The 20,161-nt window shown below is 53.9% G+C and overlaps 1 protein-coding gene across 1 annotated transcript in view; it reads right to left on the bottom strand.

Moving 5' to 3' along the window:
- Positions 1 to 714: 714 nt before the first annotated feature.
- The window catches only part of SLC6A3 (solute carrier family 6 member 3), a 40,130-nt gene continuing 20,683 nt past the window's right edge, over positions 715 to 20,161 (bottom strand). The window contains exons 8-14 of the mRNA XM_055554895.1: positions 14,046 to 14,158; positions 12,842 to 12,970; positions 11,664 to 11,763; positions 9,020 to 9,120; positions 7,781 to 7,948; positions 7,072 to 7,143; positions 715 to 738 (exon numbers count right to left, since the gene is read on the bottom strand). Coding sequence (XP_055410870.1) covers positions 715 to 738; positions 7,072 to 7,143; positions 7,781 to 7,948; positions 9,020 to 9,120; positions 11,664 to 11,763; positions 12,842 to 12,970; positions 14,046 to 14,158 — 707 coding nt within the window. The remainder of the gene's footprint in view (positions 739 to 7,071; positions 7,144 to 7,780; positions 7,949 to 9,019; positions 9,121 to 11,663; positions 11,764 to 12,841; positions 12,971 to 14,045; positions 14,159 to 20,161) is intronic.

Here is a 20,161-nt window from a genome sequence, read left to right as displayed (position 1 = left end):
TAAGGTTGGGGGGTCCAGGCTAAGCCGCAGGGCACCCCTGCTCCTGGCAAGCTCGCCTTCTCTGTGGCTGGGGGTCCGCGGTGAGGGGACCGTGAGCTGACAGGGACCCACGTCGGGCGGGACCAGTGGCAGTCCACACAGATTTTACCCAGTTTTCCCTCAGCTACAAGGAAATAAGCAGCACTCTGTCTCCCACCCAGGCCCCCCGCCCTTGGGGGCTCGGACTGGACCCATTTGACATGGGGATGCTTTTTCACCTTTGGTGTGGCCTCCTCCATTTCACGGCTGTACAAGAAGGCCAAACACGACACTTGGCTTTTTAATAGGAGCAAAACAAAGGGTGTAGGAAGCTGTTGCGAGCGCCAGGGCTCTCGGCAGAGAACCTGTGACCTATAATTACTGTTATCTCTCCTCCACACGCGGGCCGGCGGCGCGGCCCGAGCTCCAGGGGCCCTGGTGGGCCGGCGCGGGTGGAGGGCAGGCAGCGGCTCTAATACACGGAACACAGCTCAGTTGATTCTACCTGCGGGACGAGCACAGACTAGGGGAGGTACACAGCGACACGTGGATGGCGGGGTCAGCTCCCGGGGCGCAGGGGGCGCTCCCGTCCAGGGAGAGACGCGCGTGTGTCCGGGAGGCGCGGGGCCGGGGTGGGGGCCCTCCTCGCCCTGGGCCTCGTGACGGCCCGGCAGCTCCTCCTCCTCCTCCATCCGCCTACACCACCAGCCAGTGGCGGAGCTGAAAAGGAAGCAGGCTTTGCTGAGACACGAAGTGAGGTGCCCCTTGGATACAGGCGGCTCCCGGGCTGGGGGCCCTGCTGTAGCCGGGGGCAGGCGGGTGTGGGGACCAGTGCGGCTCCTGGGCACCACAGAGCTGATGCCCCAGTCGCTTCCTGGAGGCAAGTCATCACTTCACAAAGTCAGAGCACGGTGGCCTTGAGGGGCCAGAATGCAGCCCAGTGGCCCCCGCGGACCCGGGTGCTGTGGCCTCCGCTCTGGGCAGACACTGGATGCCGCAGGCCTGGGAGGGTCCCAGAGCGCACGTAGCCAGCCTGCCCGCAACCCGCAGTGCCCCCAGCCCCTGGTGGCCTCACTCCCGGGGCCTCTGATCCTGTCCTGGGGCAGCCCCGCGCCCCGCGGCGCCAGCTGCTTTGTGCGACCCCGCAGGTGCGGATGTGGCCTCGTTCCCGGCTTGGGGGACGGGCGAGGTGGACAGGCCCCTATTTAGCTGTCCACAGATGTCATCGCCTGTGATTACCCAGCTGTTAGCTCAGCCTGTTTCTGAGCACAAGCCATTCGATCGCACTAAATGGCAAGAACCGAGTGTTTGTAAACATTTCCAAAGCAAGATGTGCAGGGCTTGTTTTTGATACAGCCGTCCCGGGGGGTGGGGGAGAGGCGGCTGGCGGCCATCCGGGGTTGGGGGGATGGGGGGGAGGTGGCCCTCCTGGCGGGGTGGGGGGGAAGGCAGCCCCCCCAGGGGGGTGGGGGGGAGGCGGCTGTTCTGGGGGGGTGGGGGGGAGGTGGGGCGGCTCCCCTGCAGGGCTCTCCCTCGCCCTGCCCCCCGAGGACCTGCCTAGGACACACTCCACGGCCCCCAAGGGCAGCCGGAGGGCAGGGCCTGGCAGGGACGGAGCAGCAGGGGCCGGGGCCCGGGGTGGTGGCTGCGTGGTAACTTCAGGCCAGTGCTGAGGCTGGGGCGAGGGGCATACCAGGGACCCCAGCTGGGATCCAGCTCAGGCGTGAAGCGGCCCTCTGTCCCAGCCATGGACGAGCCCAAGGCAACCTTCTTGGGAGAAAGAGGAGGCCTCTCTCAGAGGTCCCACAAGGGAAGCTCAAGACATGAGCTGATGACCAGGAGACCAGAAACAGCAGTGGTCAGCAGGAACCTGAAACTCCAGTCCAGGCCCCTGGACCAAAGAGGTGGAGACCTTCAGGTTACTGAGCAGCTGTGTAAGAAATGGCTTAGAAGGGGACACGGGCCACAGAGATGCACAGTTCAAAGGTCAAAGGCTGCTTCCTGAGAAGAGGCAAACAAGGTCCCTGTCAGTGAAGGGGGCACAGGAAGGGGGCACAGGAAGGGGGTGGGTGATAGAGCTTTCATAATGAGGGGCTACGGGGGGATGGGCAGGGCAGTGCCAGAGAGACAGACAAAGAGATTTCTGGGCCAGGGACTCCCCGGCGGTCCAGCGGTTAGGACTCGGGGCTTTCACTGCTGAGAGCCTGGGTTCAGTCCCTGGTTGGGGAAGTAAGATCCCATAAGCTGCACAGTGCAGCCGAAAACAAGGAAAAACAATGATATTTCTGGTCCAGAGGGAGTAATGGGGACCTAATAGACTCTACCATTCAAAACCACTTAAAATGAACAATAAGTATATAATAATGCATTTTCAGACAGCAGGAGATTGGATGACAAAGGACAGAGACCCCGAGAGAGACCAGGAGGACAAGGCATCCAGCTGCCCCACTCGCAGCCTCCAGGGACTTTCCAGCAGCAGCGTGGGGGGCGGAGCCCAGGTCAAGTGGTGAAGCCTGGGGCTGGCGAGATGGGGTGAGCGTGGGAGAGCCCCATGGCGCGGCAATTCACAGGACGGAGCTCCAGAGGGGTGGGCGCAGCACCCAGAGCTCTGAGTATGTACGTAAGGACCCAGGGTCCAGCTGAGCGGTGAGGCACAGAGAGACCCTCCCAGCAGGATTCAAGGAACATTTCCCAAACCTAGAGACTGGGAGCTGAGGCTGCCCCACAGCCAGGCAGGAGCATCTCTTGGGTCTCGGGGAGCTGACTAGAGTGTTCCCCAAGGTCTTGCTCCAGCACCAGGAGCGCGGTGAGCCCCACACCCAATGCTGCTGTGGTCCCAACTTAACAAGTCTTCACAAGCAAGTCCCCCAGAAATCAAACTGTCTCCAAGTAATTCAGTGATGACCCGGAAGAGAGCTCCAGAATGTCTGCTGGTGGTTTAGGCACTAAGTCGTGTCCGACTCTTGCAACCCCAGGGACTGTAGCCCTCCAGGCTCCTCTGTCCATGGGATTCTCCAGGCAAGAATAATGGAGTGAGTTGCCATTTCTTTCTCCAGGGGATCTTCCCGACCTGGGGACTGAACCCAAGTCTCCTGCATTGTGGGCAGATTCTTTACCCACTGAGTCACAAGGTAAGCCCCCAGAATATTTAAGCTAACACAAATATATCTAGGCTTTAACATGGTAAAACTCACAATGTCTAGAATTCAGTTAAAAATGACTAGACACTCAGGCATCAGCAAAAGTCAACATCTTATGAGAAAAGTCGACTGACGCTGACCCAGAACAGAGAGAGATGTCGACACTGGCAGATGAGGGCCTTGCACAGGGATCATTACTGCCCTGCACATGCAGACAGGTAAGCTGAGGCGTGACTGACAGAACGTCCCGCGTGGACTTCTAGGGGTGAAAGCTGCAGCGTGTGCAGTGACAGATCCGCTGGGTGGCTTATCTGCAGATTAGGCTTTGCTGAGGTGAAAAATTAATGAACTAAACAAAGCAGCAGAAAGCGCGCAGAATAAAACACACAGAAGAAAGAGCATTAAAGAGCCTAAACTGTGTGACCGGAACTCCTGAAGGTGATGAGGCAGGAAAAATGGAAGGAACGACAGCAAATATTTCCAAATACACTGAGAACTGTAAAGAGGCTCGGGGGACTGTGGGTATAAGAAGCATGAATCCTGGTGCATAACCACACACAGTGGAGAGGAGCTCAAGGACTCAGTGTGAAGCCCTTTCGATAAAGTTCAAAACGACGGAAACCAAACAGTCCACTTCTCAGGAATTTAGCGGTACCTACAGATGCCACAGGAGAAGGCAATGGCACCCCACTCCAGTACTCTTGCCTGGAAAACCGCATGGACGGAGGAGCCTGGTGGGCTGCTGTCCATGGGGTCGCTGGGAGTTGGACACGACTGAGCGACTTCCCTTTCACTTTTCACTTTCCTGCATTGGAGAAGGAAATGGCAACCCACTCCAGTGTTCTTGCCTGGAGGATCCCAGGGACGGGGGACCTGGCAGCTACAGCCCATAGGGTCACGAAGAGTCGGATACGATTGACGTGACTTAGCAGCAGCAGCAGCATAGATGCCACAAAACCGCGCAGCAGAGAAGGCTGCATAGATGCTATATCGAGACGGTGCTGACTGGGGACAGGAGGAAGGTGGACGGGGAGGCGGATGTGACTGCTGTCAAGGCGGAGCTTGTACAGTCGTTCACAAGGGTGTACTTTGTCATGTGGTTAAATAAATGAGAAACAGCCACGCGTGGGCCAATGCACAACGGAGAACCCGGACACAGAGCCTGAAAAGACCCCTGACAGAGGATGAGACCCGGAGGAGCCAGGGCGACGAGCACACACAGAGCCCAGGACGGCCACAGAGGCGAGGGGCGAGGTTTAACTCTCAGCTGCACAACTCCCAGAACTCACTAAAAACAAGAATTTACAGAGCCCGGACACACAAAATATTCTGGGAGGGATAAGTAAATAAAACTACTTATAACAGTTTTCTAATAATACAAATAACAGAAGTCTGTGCTCAGACACACGGAGACTGCAGCCAGCCCCAAAGGTAAAGGAAGCTGGACGGGTCCCGGGAACATAGAGACCCCGCCCCACAGGACATGGAGACCCTGCTCACAGGAGACCCTGCCCCACAGGACCTCCCGTCCCAGCAGGACTGTGGGGCGGCAGGTGGAGAAGCCCTGTCGTCAAAATGCCGAGAGACGGTGGCAATAGAGAGCCGCGTGCCTGCAGAAACTCTGTCATAAATGAGGGCAAAGACACTCACAGACTGTACACAAAGTTGGTAGAGACCAGCACCATACTGTAAAGCGATTATGCTTCAATTAAAAATAAACAGATTAAGAAACACTCCCTTAGAGCAATGTCCGAAGGATACTTTTTGAGAGGCAAGAAAGTGATCTTTCCGGGAAAGATGCAGATGCCAAAAAGTGCAGCGACCCAGTGAACGCTGGCCGTGTGCTCGCCCAGGGGGCTTCTGGAGAAAACAGCGGTAACAACCGTGGTGACGGCGCCTACCTCGTGGGCTAAGCAGCACTGGCTAATAATAGCTCACCACTGTTCAAGAGCTGACTCACCGGAAAAGCCCCTGATGCTGGGCAAGGTTGAAGGCAAAAGGAGGAGAGGGCAGCAGAGGATGAGATGGTTGGATGGCATCACCGACTCAATGGACATGAGTTTGAGCAAGCTCCAGGGGATGGTGAAGGACAGGGAAGCCTGGCGAGCTGCAGTCCATGGGGTCACAAAGAGTCAGACACCACTTAGCGACTAAACAACAAAATTATTAATTATTAGCATCATTAATCAATAGCAGGAAAATTAAGTCCTTGTGATATTCAGGATGGGGTTCACATAAAGCTTAACTTCATACTTGAAGTTAACTTTATACTTGAAGTCCCCATATGCTTGGTACAGGGACTTCCCTGGCGACCCAGTGGTTAAAAACCTGCCTTGTAATGCAAGGGACATGGTTCAATCCCTGGTCAGGGAACTGAGATCCCACAGGCTGTGGAGCAACTGACCTGGGGGCCACAACGACTGAGCCTGTGCACTCTGGAGCCCACCTGCCACAACCAGAGAGTCCGTGCTCTGCAATCAAAGATCCCAAGGACAGAGCTGTGTCAGCAACTAAAGACCACACACAGCCAAATACATATTTTAAAAACTTAAAAATACTTAAAAAATGGTCAGCATCAAAAAAACCTTAAAAGAAATACACACAGTACAATTTTAAAAACAAGAATAAAACCAATAAAGCACATAAGTTCCAAACAAACAGAAAGAGTAGAATAAGAAAACAAATCCTCCAAAATCAATCATGAAAGACAACAGAGGGGGAAAAATAAACATCGAAAAGTGGAACAGAGTTAAGAAGATCGCAGAATCAAGCCCAGCTGTGTCAGTAATCCCAACAAAGGTAAAGCAGATTAGTCTGCCTGATTGCCAGACTAAAACACTTGAGTGTATTCGAGGATTGCAAAAGGCACCTAAACTTTAGGATGGCTGCAAAGTGGGAAGTTAAAAGATGACAAAAGACGTTTCAGGTAAACTCTGAAGAGACCTCGTGCAGCTGTAGCCCTCTAGACGAAAAGGACTTTAAGAGCAAAGGCATCTCAAGGCAAGAGGACAGGCTGGGTTACGAGGAAGACTGACCATCCTGAGCTCGTATGAGTCCCAGAAAACGCGCAGGGCAGATAAAGCGGAATCCAGTAGAGCTACAGGGAAAATGGACAAATATGCTTTCACGGTAGGCTACCCCATACACGTCTCCTGATTACTGATGGCTGAACAGAGCGGACACGGGCAAAGTTGTGGAAGATTTGAACAGCGTAGTTACCAGCCTGATCTAACGGACAGAAGGAGAACTGTGTGCCAACAATTAGGGAAGACATCTCATCTAGGGATAGAAGCGACTCTTATAGAAGCTGGGTAGGTACCTGGCCACTAAGGAGCATCAACCGACTTCAAAGAATGGGTGAAAAGGCGTCTGAACACAAAGCATTAATTTAGAAATGAACAACAGAAAATAGAACAGCCCCATGTATTTAGGGATTTCAGAGTTACAAGCAACTCGTGGGTGGAAGAAGTCACAACGAAAATTAAAACACGTTTAAAACTAAATAATAAGCAAAACGCTATGTTAAAAGCTATGGAATGCAGCCACCAGGGTATTCTGTGGGCAATTCTTAGCCTTGAATGCTCATGTGAGAAAAGAAGAAAGGTTGAAAATTAACAATCCAGGGTCTAAATTAAGACGTTAGTTAAGGTGTGACAGAGTAGACCAATGAAAGTAGAAGAAATAAAGACATCAGAGCTGGAAGGAAGGAGACAGAAGGCAAAGCTCGAACGGCGTGTCCTGCACCAAGTCAGTGGCCCTTCAGTCTCCGTAGCGGAAGTTCTCTGTCCGTCAGCCCCGCCCAGCCACGCCCCTTACGAGGTGTCTGAGTCGGTGCGCACTTGCTGGGGGCTCGCCAGGCAGCGGCCCGCGGCCACGGCAGCGTCCGGGGCGGGAGGGGCCCCGCGGCACTCACCGTGAACTGGCGCACCTCCCCGCTGTCCACCCGGCCGTGCTCCGTCTCGGGCGCGATGGCATAGGCCAGTTTCTAGAAGAGAAGGGGCCGCCGTGGGCACCGGCCCAGCGTGGCGGGTGGGCCCAGGGTGACTACCACACAGGTGGGGGCTGACGGCCAGGTCTCCTCCATCTCTTCTTCCAGGAATCCCAGCACCGCAATGGGAGGGGGGTTGAACCCCTGTGCTCAGGTCACAGGTCACCCCCCACTGCCCGCTTCACAGGGACTCAGCAGTGGGCCTGACTCGGAGGCCCGGAGCCACCTCCGCCCTCACAGGGGTCCTGCCTGGCGGCCCCGCTGCCCTGGCTCAGCCCCGGGTGGGCTTGGTCCCCTGAGTCCGCCACCACCCTCAGACCACGGCTGTCCACACGATGCACAGCGGGCGTGCTCACACCCAGAGATACCCGCTGGCAAACACACACGTGCATGCCCACGTGAGAAACACAGGCTCACACACACAACACACCCAGACACACACGTGTAGACACACACCCAGGCACAGCGCCGCCCTCACCCAGCCCTCATGCCTGGCACAGTCACCGCCCACTCCAGACTTTCCTGCTGGTCCAAGATGAGCCGGTGGGAGCAGGCCTGGGACTCCCACCTGACCTCGCCGGCGGCCTCGCATTGGGCAGAAGGGCAGGAGAGGGGGCCCCGTGCAGATACGCACCTCCCGCGAGGAGCCAGGCAGGCTGCAGAGCTTGTAGGTGGCGTAGATGGGGACCACAGACATGGAGGACGCAGCGATGGCCCAGCCCAGCGCGTTGGCCCACTCGGGGAAGACGTAGGCTCCGTAGTGCGGGGGCCTGAAGGTCGCGATGCTGACCACGACCACAAACTGAAACCGAGTGGCAGGGTCAGGGGCAGCTGGGGCCAGGGGCTCCCGAGCGGCGACTCTGGGGGAAGACCCCCCACACGATGGCCTGAAGCTGCGGGCCCCGTGGTGGGGGCACATGCCCCCGAGTCTCAGGGCTGATGGGAGGGGCTCTCTTGCTGTCCTCCAAACCCCCGGGTTACCACGTGGGGAGAAGCAGGACGCCTCACTGACTGGAGGCAGGAGGGGTGACGGGAAGCCCCTGAGCGGGACTGGACAAGAAGCCTCACCCCCGCTCCACTTCCTCTCCTGCTGGCCCTTGGGGGTCGGGGCTGCCCGTGCCCACTCGCACCCGGGGGGCTGGGCTGGCTGGGTGGAGGCGGGTGCTGAGGGCCCCAAACAGCCAGCCGGGGCCTTCGGATAGGGGGGACAGTGAGGGGTCCTGAGCCACTGGGACTCGGCCACGGCCACCCAGCCCTGCAGCCGTGGAGTGGAGTTACGGCCGGGTTCCAACACAGCAGGCCGCAGGTGGACTTGCCCACCGGCCTGAGCTTGCCCAGCCCAGACCACGAGCAGCCACTGGACGTGCCGGGGAGCCCCGGTCCCGTGCTGTGGGTGAACCCTGTCTACTTCCGTCCCGCCTCGCGGCGGAGCACCCGCTGACCCTGAGGCTGACTTCCCTCCGCGGCCTCCAGGCAGAGGGCGGCTGACGACCTCCGGGCAGAGGCACTGTCGGGTGAGGACCACCCTGCCGCCCACGTGGGTGTCTCGGTGGGCCCAGAGTGGGAGCCATGCTTCCAGGAGACCCGAGGATTTGGGGGGCCAGCCTGCCCTCCCGGCCGAGCCCGTGACCTGCTAACTCCCGCCCCTGGGGGACCCGGTCAGGTAACTGCAGGGGCGGGGCGGGGCAGAGGGCGGGGCGGGATGGTGGACGGGGCGGAGGGGGCGGAGGGGGCGGGATGGTGGGCGGAGGGGGCGGGATGGTGGGCGGAGGGGGCGGGATGGTGGGCGGGGCGGGGCAGAGGGCGGGGCGGCATGGTGGGCGGGGCGGCATGGTGGGCGGGGCGCGGAGGGGGCGGGGGGCGGGGGCTTCACCAGGAGGAAGCAGGGGCTGACGAACTTCCAGCACAACCGCCAGTAGAGGCTGGGCCGCCGCCCGGTCATCTGCTTGATGTCGTCGCTGAACTGCCACACACCTGCAGCAGGGGGCCAGGCAGGGTGTCAGCGCGGCCGCCTGGAGATGCGGCCCCCACCCCACCCCCCGCCCCCCGCCCCCCGGCTGCCCCTGGAGCCCAGGGTGCACGGTGCTGCCCAGGCCGCAGCGGGGGGTCATGCCAACCGGGGCCCCGTGCCACGTCCCCAGGGTGACCCTGGCATCACTGATGACTGCAAGGGAGGGCCTGTGGGGCTCCCACCCTCCTCGGCGAGGCCCACGGCCACCCCTGCCTCCTCTCTGTAATGAACATTATTCTTTACAAAAATCATGGTGAAACATACATCACGTGAAGCTTTCCGTTCTGACCACTGTGAGCACACAGCCCGGAGGCTTGCAGCACGGTCGCACTGCTGTGCAGCCATGCCCGCCACCCTCCCCAGGCCTTCCTCGCCTTCCCCAGCGGAGGCCCGGCCCTCCCCATCCTGCTTCCAGCCTCTGTGACCCTGGCTGTCCAGGGGCCTGAGGGACTCCCTGTCTGTGCCTGGCTCATGTCCCCAAGCACAGCGTCCTCCGCGCTCGTCCAGGCAGGAGCAGGGTCCGAGTGTCCTACTTTTTAGGGCTAAACTGTGCCCACATGCATACAGTCATTATATTGTAGGGAAAGCTCCTGCTAGAAGCTGGATGAGCCAGTTTCTCCAGGTCTCACGCTCATTTCTCCCGCCCTGAGGCTGGGTGATGGCTGTCCGCCTGAGTCTCATGTCACATGTGGAGACATCAGAGAGACAACTCCATGCAGGATTCCCTCTTCACACTCAGCCCCATCACCAGACCTCAGATTGGAGGGGGACTGAGGAAGCGGGGTGGAGGCTGAACCTAAAGGCCCGCAGAGACGGGGTGTCCCTGGGGCCCCTTGGGCAGCTCCGGGGCAGGCAGCCCCTCCCACGCTGGCCCATCCAGAGACCAGGGACCTCAGGGCACTGAGAGGCCGAGCGTGCTCTGGTGTGAACTGCTGTCTGCAGGAAGCGTGGTCTCTGCATTCAGAGGCTTTGGGGAGCGCGTGGTTGCCGCAAGGCCAGCTCCCCTGGGCCTCCACCAGCTCTGCGATGTTCATGGCTGCTGGATACATTTGAGGCACTTTCTCTCTTTCTCTGAGGTTTTATTTTCGGACGTTGTTGTTGTTCAGTCGTTCAGTCATGTCCGGCTCTTTGTGACCCCATGGACTGTAGTATGCCAGGTCTCCCTGTCCTTCACCATCTCCCGGAGCTTGCTCAAACTCAGGTCCATTGAGTCAGTGATACCATCCAACCATCTCATCCTCTGTTGCCCCCTTCTCCTCCTGCCCTCAATCTTTCCCAGCATCAGGGTCTTTTCCAGTGAGTCAGCTCCTTGCTTCAGACGGCCAAAGTATTGGAGCTTCAGCTTCGGCATCAGTCCTTCCAATGAATATTCAGGGTTGATTTGGGGAGATTACAATCTAAAACTGTAGACTAGGTATTGATTCCAGATGCCAATGAAAGTACAGAGAGGCTGATACTTCCCTATTCTGTAGAAAAGGAAATGTAACTGGAAAAACGTTTTTGGAATACGAGTTATTTGTCGGTTAAGCCTCTCAAAGCTAGAGTGCTTTTCAGGTTATAACTTCAGGGCTGAAGCAGAGGCTGTGACCCCTCACGTGGCACCAGGGCCGTCTCGAGATTGCGGCTCTCGAACAGCACAGACCTCTGGCTTTGGCCGGAGCACACACACGTGCAAGAAGTGTGCCTGTTATCTCGGGCCCTCACGGCGAACGTTGTCAAAGACGCCTGGTCAGGTGAGCCAAGCGGCACCAGGACCCAAGCCCCAGGAGAGAAACGGAGAGCTACCACGGGGGGTACGGCGGCGGGAAGGACAGCAGAATTCTGCAGGGCGGCTTTCTGTTGCTGTCAGACCTGAATCAGGACATGCCGGGAAACATGGTGGACACGCAGGAGGGGCAGGGGCGCACAGCTGCAGGCTGGGCCCAGCCTCTTCTGGGGACCACCTGCTAACCAGCTGGCCCCCCACCCTGAGGGGCTCCCAGTCCTAGCGCCTGAGTGCTGGACATGGGTGAGGGGGGTCCGGAGTCCGGTGCGGAGTCGGGAGCTCTGGCCTGAGACTGAGCGGTGGTGCACTCACCGAACGTTCCTGTCTCTTCCCTCCCATCAGCTGAGGGCCCTAGAGACACGCCCCCCTCGGCCAGTTCCCCTGCCTCCCTGGTGCCGGGACTCTGCTCAGTGGGACGCAGAGACCGCCTCCACCAGCGGGCCGCACCCAGAGCCAAGCACACCCTCCTCCTCCAGGGCCAGCCCAGAATCACGTGGCCACACTGAGTGCCCTGACCACAGGGGTGACTTCAGGGTGCCGTCCAGGCTAACTGCCTTCACAGATCCAACAGAGCAGGGGTGGCCAAGCCCCGCTCTGTGGTGCCACGGTGCTCACAACGCAGGGCCACCGGGTGCCACAGTGACCGACCCCGAGGATGCTGGCCGGACCGGTCACGATGCCAGCACAGCAGCTCTGTCCTGCCGGTGGGAGCGCGCCATCCCAAGGAGGACTCGTTCTTACCATAGAACCAGGCCACCCCGATGACCTCCATGAGCACCCCAAAGAGGATGGACGTGCCGGCCGCGAAGTGGTCCAGCAGCGTGAAGACGTAGATGCCGCCCTGGGGGGGAAGGAGGGGCACACCCGCTGAGCTCGGGGTGCCCGGCTCTCACGCCTGCCCACAGAACTGCTCTTCCCAAAACATCAGCCTGGCCTGAGGCACCAGCTTACAGACACCTTCTATTTTACTCTCTATGGAGCATCACTCAGGAAAGAAACTAAAGTTCAGTCCACGAGCAGCCACTTGGGAACCCGGCTATTACAAAAAAACCAACCTCTCCCCGCCTTTCCAGGGCTTCTGATACAGTTAGGGATGAAAGCCAGGAAATGCCAACCATGGCAGAACCTCTGTGAGGAGGGGGCCCTGAGCCCTGTACCCCCTCACCCCCACCCCGGACAGACCTCCCCCAAACCTGAGTGAAAGTGAAAGTCACTCAGTTGTGTCTGACTCTTTGCGACCCCATGGACTATACAGTCCATGGATTCTCCAGGCCAGAATACTGGAATAGGTAGCTGTTCCCTTCTCCAGGGGATCTTCCCAACCAGGGATCAAACCCAGGTCTCCCACATTGGAGGTGGATTTTTTACTGTCTGAGCCCCTGGGGAAGCCCAAGAATACTGGAGTGGGTAGCCTTGCCCTCCTCCAGGGGATCTTCCTGACTTAGGAATCGAACCGGGGTTTCCTGCATTGCAGACGGATTCTTTACCAGCTGAGCCCCCCGGGAAGCCCAAGAATACTGGAGTGGGTAGCCTATCCCTTCTCCAGCGGATCTTCCCAACTCAGGAATCAAACCAGGGTCTCCTGCATTGCAGGCAGATTCTTTACCAGCTGAGCCACCAGGGAAGCCCCCCAACCCTCTTGCCCCACAAACCCAAGGGCTCCTCGCAGGGAGCTATCCAGGTGCTGAAACACTGGAGACCAAGCCCTCACATGCCCAGGTACTGCGTGTGACCGCGGGGACTCTGAGTGACTGTTGGTGCCATCCTGCCTGATTCAAGGCCACCCACCATGTGTGTGACCACCTGTGTATCATTACAGGTCACGGGTTGTTTGTGGGGGTGGGGGGCGCCCCTGCTCCGTCTGCCCTGACGGCAGCGGGTGCTAACGAGACAGTGTCCGGGGCAACGTGGGCACTCACGTTGGTGACGCAGAAGAGGGACAGGAGGAAGGTGGCCAGGACGACGAGCAGCGTGAAGAGCTCCCGGTGCCGATGCAGCAGCTGGAACTCATCCGCGAGCCCGGTGATCACGGACTCCATGCCACCCATCTGCAGCCGGGACAGAAGGGGTGCTGTGGGGCGGCCCTCTGCCCCCCTGGGGGCCCGCGTGTGGCGTCTCCACCCACGTGCTCAGTCGGGAGCCGCACAGGGTCCTGGGGGGCAGAGGACAACCCCAGCAAGTGCTGCTCCCCCGGCATGGCCACTGGAGACGGAGGACCTGGGTGGGCGTCCTGCCTTCTGGTGGGGAGCTGCATGGCCAGAGTCACGCTGTCTCCTGCGTCACCACAAAGGCTCAGATCCGCCCGGCTTCTCTAAGCAGGTGTCTGCCCCACCGCACAGCTGAGCTCTGTTCCCAGGAGGCCTGGCTTGGCCACTGGCTGTGTCCCCACTGACGCGGCCTTCCTGGCTCTCAGCACTGTCCAGAGAGGGTGTCTCCAGGAAGCCCGGCCTCCAAGGAGCCTCTGCCCTGCTCGGTTGGGACCACCTCCTCTGGGAAGTGCTGCTGGCGGGACTCATCCACCACGGGTGCAGTCCACCCAGGGGGTGGGTGGGAAGGCTGACTGGGAGAAGCAGGTGGAGTGGCCAGCTTTCACAGGGGAGGGACTGGGGGCTCCTTCTTCTTCCAGGAGGCTCGGGGGGCGCAGACACAGGACCTGAGATCTCAGGTGCTGGTCTCCAGCAGGCTGCGTGGAGGAGGATCGTGAGGAAGTCTGCCTCCCAGGGGCCCACAGGGCCACCACAGAATGGATGTCTAGTGGGCCAGGCGGGAGGCTTTGCCCCCAGCCACCTCGAAAGGGCACCCACTCCCGCCGGCGGCTGTGGGGCAGGGAAAGCTGGAGTCAGGCCCGGCCTCGCTGGGTGCTGTGTGGACCCCATTTCCTGCAGCACCCTACTCCCGCCTCCCTCGCCCGGGACTCTCCAGGCCCCTCAGGGGCAGCAGGGCAGAGCTGGTCTGAAGAGCCCGCCCCAGGAACTGTGGGGCCCCGCCGCCCTCCCACTCGGGGGCTCTGCGCAGGCACATGTACGTGCGGGCCCCGGGGGTCTCCAGGCTAGCCAGCCTCTGAGGGCGGTGGGTGAGCTGGCTGTCCCTGGCGGGGGCCCAGAGCATGCAGAGATCACTCACGGCACTGTCGATGCCCAGGGTCAGCAGCATGACGAAGAAGACCACAGCCCAGACGGACGACAGTGGGAGCGTGGCCAGCGCCTCGGGGTAGATGATGAAGATCAGCCCTGGCCCTGAGAGCAGACCCACTGGTTACCCCGGGCAGACCTTCCAGGTACCCCCCACACCCCCGACCCGGCCCTAAGGCCGTGCAAAAACTGCTCTCCTTGCAAAGCCCTCCCTCCTTGAGTTCGGGGCCCAGGACTTGGGAGAAGGGAAGCCAGGTCCTGGAGTGAGGGCTCTGCTCTGTCCCCCAGCCCTCGGCCGTTCCCACACCCCATGCCCCCAGAGGAGGGGCACACCAGCAGGGAGAGAGCAGGATGGGCTTCCTGGGGGACACCCTGTGCTTCCTGCCTCCAGACCCTGGGGGCCTCCTGGTTGTTTCCTGTGCCTGTCGCTCACACACTCACACACTCATGGACGCTGCTGTGGTTAGGCAGCATGGTAGATGCTTTTCTGTGCCAGCGTACGACTCTTTTAAGTGTGATCTTTAAAAGCCACATGCTGGGGGAGGAGCCAAGATGGCGGAGGAGTAGGACGGGGAGAACACTTTCTCCCCCACAAATTCATCAAAAGAGCATTTAAACGTCGAGTAAATTCCACAAAACAACTTCTGAATGCCGGCAGAGGACATCAGGCACCCAGAAAAGCAACCCAACTCTTCGAAAGGAGGTAGGAAAAAATATAAAAGACAAAAAAAGAGACAAAAGAGGGAGGGACGGAGTTCCGTCCCGGGAAGGGAGTCTTAAAAAGAGAGAAGTTTCCAAACACCAGGAAACCTTCTCACTGCCGAATCTGTGCCGAGCTTTGGAAGCACAGAGGGCAACATAAAAGGGAGGGGGGAAAAAATAAACAATTAAAAATCGCGGATTGTGAGCCCTACGGTAACTCCCCCAGCGGAGAGGCAGCGCAGACGCCTGCACACGGCATTAGCAAGCGGGGGCTGGGCAGGGAAGTGCGGCGCGGGCTGTGTCCCTTAGAGTAAGAATCGGCCCGAATGTCCTGAGCGCTATCTGAGCGAAATAATTCGGGCTAGCAAACCAGACTGTGGGATATCTACCACGCGAAAAGCCAGCCCTAACCTAAGACACTGCCAGGCCCGCGCACAGAACAAAGGACTGAACAGAGATAGCCGGCTGCAGACCTTCCCCCTCCGGTGACAGGCAGCCAGAGCCGGAAGGGGGCAATCGCAGCCCCAGAGAGACACTATCTATAAAACTGTAAGCAGGCTTCTTTGCTAACTAAAACTTCTTGGGGGTCTGGACGGTCAACATCTGCCTGAGAAGGTGCGCCGGTTTTACACCCAGATAACCGAGTGGCGGGGAGGCGATAAGTCGCAGCATTGGCGCCCGCCAAGCACCTCATCGCCTGAGCTGCTCGACCTGGGAAGAACACAAAACGCAGGCCCAACCGAGTCTGCGCCTCTGAGGACTACCCGAGTGCCTGAACCTGAGCGGCTTGGACCTGGGAGCTCAGCCCAGGGCCGGCCTCTGATTGTTCCCGGTGGAACAACCTAGAGCCCGAGCAGTGTGGGCAGGGAGGTTACACGCGCCGTGAGCGGGGGCAGACCCAGTGTGGCTGAGGCACTGCGAGCGCATGCCAGTGTTATTTGTTTGCAGCATCCCTCCCTCCCTCCCCACAGCGCGACTGAACAAGTGAGCCTAAATAAAGAAAAAAAAAAAAGTGTCCTCCACCGTCCCCTTTGTGTCAGGGCGGGAACCAGACATTGAAGAGACCAGCAAACAGAAGAAGCTATAACAGAGGGAAACACCTTGGAAGCTACAGGCCATAGATTAAAACCCTGTGGTTACTACGGACGACATAGGATCTTAAGAAATATAAGTCAGACCAAGGAACTAGCCAAAAATGAACTGAACCCACAATACTCACAACAAAACCAGAGAAAGACCTAGATATATTTTTACTATTTTTACGATCAATCTTTCTTTCTTTTTTAATTAAAAAAAAAAATTTAAGTCCTCTATTGTCCTTTAATTTTCACTTTTATAACTATTACTTTGCAAAAAAAAAAAAAAAAAGACCCTATTTTTTTTTCTTCTTCAGCAAACTTCATATATATATTTTATAATTTTTTGACCATGTTTTGTTTTGTTTTCTTTTCTTTTCTTTTTCTTCTTTTCTTTAACATTGTATTTTTGAAATTCCAAACTCTACTCTAGATTTTTAATTTTAGCCTTTTGGTATATGTTATCAATTTTGTACATATAGTTTTTTTCATAATTTCTGTGACTTTTTTTTTCTCTGTTTCTTTCTCTTCTTCTTTTGTATAACATCATATATCTGCAATTCCAAACTCTACTCAAGATTTTTAATTTATGATTTTTGGTATTTGATATCAATTCTGTACCTGTATTTTCTTTATAATTTTTGCGACATTGTTTTTGTTGGTTTGTTTGTTTTCTCTCTTTATTTTTCTTCTTCTTTTTTTTAACATTGTATTTTTGAAATTCCAAACTCTACTCTAGATTTTTAACTTGTGCTTTTTGGTATTAGTTATCAATTTTGTACCTGTAGTTTCTTTATAATTTTCGCGACCTTGTTTGTTTTTCTTTGTTCGTTTTTTCTCTCTTTCTTTTCCTTCTTCTTTTCTTTAACATCGTATTTTTGAAATTCCAAACTCTACTCTAGATTTTTAATTTTAGCCTTTTGGTATATGTTATCAATTTTGTACATATAGTTTTTTTTTATAATTTCTGTGACTTTTTTTTCTTTCTTTTTTTTCCCTCTTTTTCTTTCTCTTCTTCTTTTATATAACATCATACATCTGCAATTCCAAACTCTACTCAAGATTTTTAATTTATGCTTTTTGGTATTTGATATCAATTTTGTACCTGTATTTTCTTTATAATTTTTGCGACATTGTTTTTGTTGGTTTGTTTGTTTTCTCTCTTTATTTTTCTTCTTCTTTTTTTTTAACATTGTATTTTTGAAATTCCAAACTCTACTCTAGATTTTTAATTTTTGCTTTTTGGTATTAGTTATCAATTTTGTACCTGTAGTTTCTTTATAATTTTCGCAACCTTGTTTGTTTTTCTTTGTTCGTTTTTTCTCTCTTTCTTTTCCTTCTTCTTTTCATTAACATCGCATTTTTGAAATTCCAAACTCTACTCTAGATTTTTAATTTTTGCTTTTATGTATTTGTTACCAATTTTGTACCTTTAAAAACCCAATCTTCAGGACCCATTTTTCACTAGGGAACGAGATTACTGGCTTGACTGCTCTCTATCCCTTTGGACTCTCCGTTTTCTCCACCAGGTCGCCTGTATCTCCTCCCTAACCCCTCTCTACTCTACCCAACTCTGTGAATTTCTGTGTGTTCCAGACGGTGGAGAACACTTAGGGAACTGATTACTGGCTGGATCTGTCTCCCTCCTTTTCATTCCCCCCTTTTATCCTTCTGGCCACCTCTGTCTCCTGCCTCCTTCTTCTCTTCTCTGTAAAACTCCGTGAACATCTCTGAGCAGTCCAGTTGTGGAGTGCACATAAGGAAGTGACTACTGGCTAGCCCACTCTCTCCACTATTGATTCCACCTCATCTCATTTGGGTCACCTCTAACTCCCTCCTCCCAATTCTCTTCTCCATGTAACGCTGTGAACCTCTCTGAGTGACCCTCACAGTAGAGAAACTTTTCATCTTTAACGCAGATGTTTTATCAATGGTGCTGTATAGAAGGAGAAGTTTTGAAACTACTGTAAAAATAAGACTGATAACTGGAAGTAGGAGGCTTAAGTCCAAACCCTGACTCCAGGGAACTCCTGACTCCAAGGAACATTAATTGACAGGAGCTCATCAAACGCCTCCATACCGACACTGAAACCAAGCACCACACAAGGGCCAACAAGTTCCAGGGCAAGACATACCAAGCAAATTCTCCAGCAACAAAGGAACACAGCCCTGAGCTTCAAGATACAGGCTGCCCAAAGTCACCCCAAAACCATAGACATCTCATAACTCATTACTGGACATTTCATTACACTCCAGAGAGAAGAAATACAGCTCCATCCACCAGAACATCAACACAAGCTTCCCTAACCAGGAAACCTTGACAAGCCACCTGTACAAACCCACACACAGTGAGGAAACGCCACAATAAAGAGAACTCCACAAACTGCCAGAATACAGAAAGGACATCCCAAACTCAGCAATTTAAACAAGATGAAGAGACAGAGGAATAGCCAGCAGATAAAGGAACAGGATAAATGCCCACCAAACCAAACAAAAGAGGAAGAGATAGGGAATCTACCTGATAAAGAATTCCGAATAATGATAGTGAAATTGATCCAAAATCTTGAAATTAAAATGGAATCACAGATAAATAGCCTGGAGGCAAGGATGGAGAAGATGCAAGAAAGGTTTAACAAGGACTTAGAAGAAATAAAAAAGAGTCAATATATAATGAATAATGCAATAAGTGAAATTAAAAACACTCTGGAGGCAACAAATAGTAGAATAACAGAGGCAGAAGATAGGATTAGTGAATTAGAAGATAGAATGGTAGAAATAAATGAATCAGAGAAGATAAAAGAAAAACGAATTAAAAGAAATGAGGACAATCTCAGAGACCTCCAGGACAATATTAAACGCTACAACATTCGAATCATAGGGGTCCCAGAAGAAGAAGACAAAAAGAAAGACCATGAGAAAGTACTTGAGGAGATAATAGTTGAAAACTTCCCTAAAATGGGGAAGGAAATAATCACTCAAGTCCAAGAAACCCAGAGAGTCCCAAACAGGATAAACCCAAGGCGAAACACCCCAAGACACATATTAATCAAATTAACAAAGATCAAACACAAAGAACAAATATTAAAAGCAGCAAGGGAAAAACAACAAATAACACACAAGGGAATACCCATAAGGATAACAGCTGATCTTTCAATAGAAACTCTTCAAGCCAGGAGGGAATGGCAAGACATACTTAAAATGATGAAAGAAAATAACCTACAGCCCAGATTATTATACCCAGCAAGGATCTCATTCAAGTATGAAGGAGAAATCAAAAGCTTTTCAGACAAGCAAAAGCTGAGAGAATTCTGCACCACCAAACCAGCTCTCCAACAAATACTAAAGGATATTCTCTAGACAGGAAACACAAAAACAGTGTATAAATTCGAACCCAAAACAATAAAGTAAATGGCAACGGGATCATACTTATCAGTAATTACCTTAAACGTAAATGGGTTGAATGCCCCAACCAAAAGACAAAGACTGGCAGAATGGATACAAAAACAAGACCCCTACATATGTTGTCTACAAGAGACCCACCTCAAAACAGGGGACACATACAGACTGAAAGTGAAGGGCTGGAAAAAGATTTTCCATGCAAATAGGGACCAAAAGAAAGCAGGAGTAGCAATACTCATATCAGATAAAATAGACTTTAAAACAAAGACTGTGAAAAGAGACAAAGATGGTCACTACATAATGATCAAAGGATCAATCCAAGAAGAAGATATAACAATTATAAATATATATGCACCCAACACGGGAGTACCGCAGTATGTAAGACAAATGCTAACAAGTATGAAAGGAGAAATTAACAATAACACAATAATAGTGGGAGACTTTAATACCCCACTCACACCTATGGATAGATCAACTAAACAGAAAATTAACAAGGAAACACAAACTTTAAACGATACAATAGACCAGTTAGACCTAATTGATATCTATAGGACATTTCATCCCAAAACAATGAATTTCACCTTTTTCTCAAGCGCACATGGAACCTTCTCCAGGATAGATCACATCCTGGGCCATAAAGCTAGCCTTGGTAAATTCAAAAAAATAGAAATCATTCCAAGCATCTTTTCTGACCACAATGCAGTAAGATTAGATCTCAATTACAAGACAAAAACTATTAAAAATTCCAACATATGGAGGCTGAACAACATGCTGCTGAATAACCAACAAATCACAGAAGAAATCAAAAAAGAAACCAAAATTTGCATAGAAATGAATGAAAATGAAAACACAACAACCCAAAACCCGTGGGACATGGTAAAAGCAGTCCTAAGGTGAAAGTTCATAGCAATACAGGCACACCTCAAGAAAC

Source organism: Bubalus kerabau, chromosome 18, assembly GCF_029407905.1.
Source record: "Bubalus kerabau isolate K-KA32 ecotype Philippines breed swamp buffalo chromosome 18, PCC_UOA_SB_1v2, whole genome shotgun sequence".
In the NCBI taxonomy this organism is placed as follows: domain Eukaryota; kingdom Metazoa; phylum Chordata; class Mammalia; order Artiodactyla; family Bovidae; genus Bubalus; species Bubalus kerabau.
Note: the sequence above shows the minus strand (reverse complement) of the source record. Positions and strands in the feature narration are given on the sequence as shown.